Source organism: Galeopterus variegatus, unplaced genomic scaffold, assembly GCF_000696425.1.
Source record: "Galeopterus variegatus unplaced genomic scaffold, G_variegatus-3.0.2 Scaffold2285, whole genome shotgun sequence".
Taxonomy (NCBI): Eukaryota; Metazoa; Chordata; class Mammalia; order Dermoptera; family Cynocephalidae; genus Galeopterus; species Galeopterus variegatus.
The window spans coordinates 281943-285217 of record NW_007728396.1 but is presented as its reverse complement, the minus strand read 5'-3'; the positions used below and the strand labels follow the sequence as shown (position 1 = coordinate 285217).

Below are 3275 nucleotides of genomic sequence, written 5' to 3'. Positions count from 1 at the left end.
CAGAATAAAAGTCAGAGACACAGAGTATCCTCTAGCAATTACTGAGTGCTAATTTTCTATTCCATGCCCTGTAAGAGCTTTACATTTGTAGCAGATGCTGTAGACGTGCCCTTCACATCCCCTCTGATCCCAGCTGTGGAGGAGAGTTTCAGGCAAGCCCATGCTAACAGCACCCGTCTCAAATGCACGCCGTGCCTCTTGTCACCATCTGTTTCAGAGCCTTCTCGGGAGCATAAGTGCAGCCCAGAATTGCAGGGGGTTGGTGCTCCTGGGGGCAAACCTTAACTAATGGAATAAGGGAGCCCACCTCACATTCCTTGGGAAAATTGGACACTTCTCTGGAGGACCTGGTAGAATCCAGTCCCTCTTGCCCACAGCAGTGACGCGGGTGCCACACCCCTGCCTCACTCTCCCTACATCTTCCCTTCTGCTTCTTAGGATCACCTTCCAAATAAGCTACCTGCATCCAAGCTCTTGACTGATGCTCTGCTTTTGGAGAAGCCAAGCTAAGACAAGGTATTAGTCTGTTTCCTTTGCTTATAGCAAAATACCTGGAACTGGGTGATTATAATTTATTACTTACACTTTCTGAGTCTGGGAAGTCCAAAAAGTACATCTGGTGATGGTAACAGGGATCTCACAGTGCAAGATGGTGGAAGCAGAGAGCAGAGAGAGACCAACCTCCTCGTTCACTCTCCTTTACAGCCCTCAGAACCACACCCCTGATCACCATTATTAATCCATTCACTACTATGTGGTCCTACAATCTAATCACCTCTTCAAGGCCCCACCTTTCCATTACCATAACAGGATTTCCCACCCTCCTAACAGTCACAGTAGGAACCAAGTTTTTAATACATAAAACTTGGGGGACACAATTCAAGTTTCAGTGAGTTTAGGGGGGACATAATTCAATCCACTACAGACAATATTAATGAGGTACCGTGTGCCTGACACATATTAAGTTTCTTGAAAGGTGGCTTTCATGATAAAGTCATGCATTTCCTCATATAGTCCTCACAACAACTCAGTGAGATGGGCAGTAGGGTAGTAGTATGATCCCATTTTATAGACGAAAACATTGAGGCACAGAGAGGTTAGGGTACTTGCCCAAAGTCTTACAGCTGGTTAGTGTTGGAACAGGCATTCAAACCCACTGCTTGTTGACTCCAGGGAACCCATCATTCTTGTAGGCACTACCCTGCATTGTCTTTCCACAAAGCAATTACAAATTGAGCTAAACGGTGGGTGGTTACAGATCTCCCAGGGCTAAGGACAATAGCCCATGCCCTCACGGTTCAACCTTCACCTTGCACCTTAGAGGGCTCAGATGTGTGCATCTCTGGTCCAGAGATGCTGGGAGAGGGCAGTGCAGTGTCACCTCACTATAAAGGTGCCACTTGGCTTTCTGTTGTTCAGAGAACAAGCTACAGGGCCCCTTCCATGTAGAAAAGGCAGCGTTTTATAATGTTACAGTTAACATAATGTTAATAACATATATAATAATATAGTATACTGCAAAAGTGACCATGTGAGCTTGGAGGTCAGGCTGCCTGAGTTCCTAACCTGGAGCCCAAAAATGACCCCATTCTTTCTCCCCATCTGCATCCCAGCCCTTGGAATGTGACCCTGCTGCTCGTTCCATCAAGAGATTGAGTCTATTTCCTCCCACCTTGAGTCTGGGCTGACTTGTGGCTTGCTTTGGCCAATACAATGCAATGAAGAGAAGAGAGTGGTGCGCATGCTATGAGCCCTGCATGCTTCCACTCTTCCCTAGCCTGCTGGAACCATGTGGCTCAGCTGCCGCCATGGCGCCAGCCAACAGCCAGCCAACCTCCAGAGGCACAGCCACTTTGCTGACCAGGAGATGCATGAGTCAGCCCAGTCAAGACCAGATGAACCACCCAGCTGAGCTTGGCCCAAGTTGCTCTATTTAATGGGTCACCCAGAAGATTGTAAGCTAAGTAAGTGGCAGAGTTTCAAGCTGCTAAGTGTTGAGGCAGTTTGTTTAGCAAAGGCTACCTGATGAACTTTTAGGCAAGTGATTGAACCTCTCTGTGCCCCCGTTTCCTCACCTATCAGATAGAGATGGTAACAGTACCTCCAGGGTGGTTGGGAAGAGTGAATGAGAAGATGTTTGTAAAGCATTTGAACAGGTCCTTGCAAATGGAAAGCTCTCCTTAAACATTAGCTATTATCTCCCTTTCAGCAAAGGACAGGCAGAGGCAGGAAATAAGTGTTTGATAAATGAATGAATGCACAGATAGGTGGACGGACAAAAGAACAAGTGTACAGAGCAGCACATGGGGAGCAGGGGCATTGCCCACTCTCCTGATGGGATAGAAACTGCTCCTGGAGGTCCTTCCTTGCCCTCCTTTCAACCCACCTCCTGACTTACCTTGCATGAGGTCGCACTGGGATCATGGTCTTCAGGCTGGGATCATACCTCTCTGCAAAGGATCTCCGCCGGCCTCGCCGGTCCAGGTCTGAGATAAGGTAGGGGCCTTCACCCACCATCCTGATGATTGTCTGGAGCCCTGGGCTCTTGGCCTAGGGACACTTTCACTCTACAGCAGAGAGATGGGGAAGGTTCACTGAAAGATGAGGACATTGGAAATGGGATCAGGCAGCCCCTACTCCACTCCCCACTTCCCTTGCTTTGACTCCTAAGAATTGCTTTCACCAATTAGCCTTTTGCATTTATGGGGGAATGTGGCCAGGAGCCCCACTATATCCTTCAACTCCACTCTGAGGCTTCCTTATTAGTAAGAACATTTGGTTCCTCTTCTTTTCCCATGTTGGGTTGGCTGGGAGCAGAAGAGCCTATTGTGGGTTTTCTGTTGGGAGCCAGGCAAGGCTAAGTCCCAGCCCAGCCAAAGAGACCCCCAAAATAGGTTTGATTTCTTTGTGTGACCCAGCATGAAGTTTGTCACACCTACACCCCTTCTTCTTCCAGGTTCCCTCAGATTCCAGAAGCTTGTGCACCCACATCCCATCCACCCCTATAGCCAGACAACTTCAACAAAGACACTCCTCAAGACCAGCCTCATCTGGACAGGTCCACATTCCCCACACTTCTGCCACATCTGCCCCACTGAAAACCAACAACCCAGGAGGTGGAAAGGACCCTTTTTGGCATGTCTGTCCAGTTCCCAAACCAATAACCTCATCTTCCAACCACATAAACCCAATTCATAGAGAATAAGATCTAAAGGTGTTCCTAGCCCTAGTTCTGGTCCTTTTGTGAGGCTTAGCTCTATTCTTGTCCTAAGGTT

The 3275-nt window shown here is 48.2% G+C and overlaps 1 protein-coding gene across 1 annotated transcript in view; it reads right to left on the bottom strand.

Moving 5' to 3' along the window:
* ABCC12 (ATP-binding cassette, sub-family C (CFTR/MRP), member 12) overlaps positions 1-2517 on the bottom strand; it is a 26108-nt gene extending 23591 nt beyond the window's left edge. The window contains exon 1 of the mRNA XM_008581163.1: positions 2399-2517. Coding sequence (XP_008579385.1) covers positions 2399-2517 — 119 coding nt within the window. The remainder of the gene's footprint in view (positions 1-2398) is intronic.
* Positions 2518-3275: the final 758 nt, after the last annotated feature.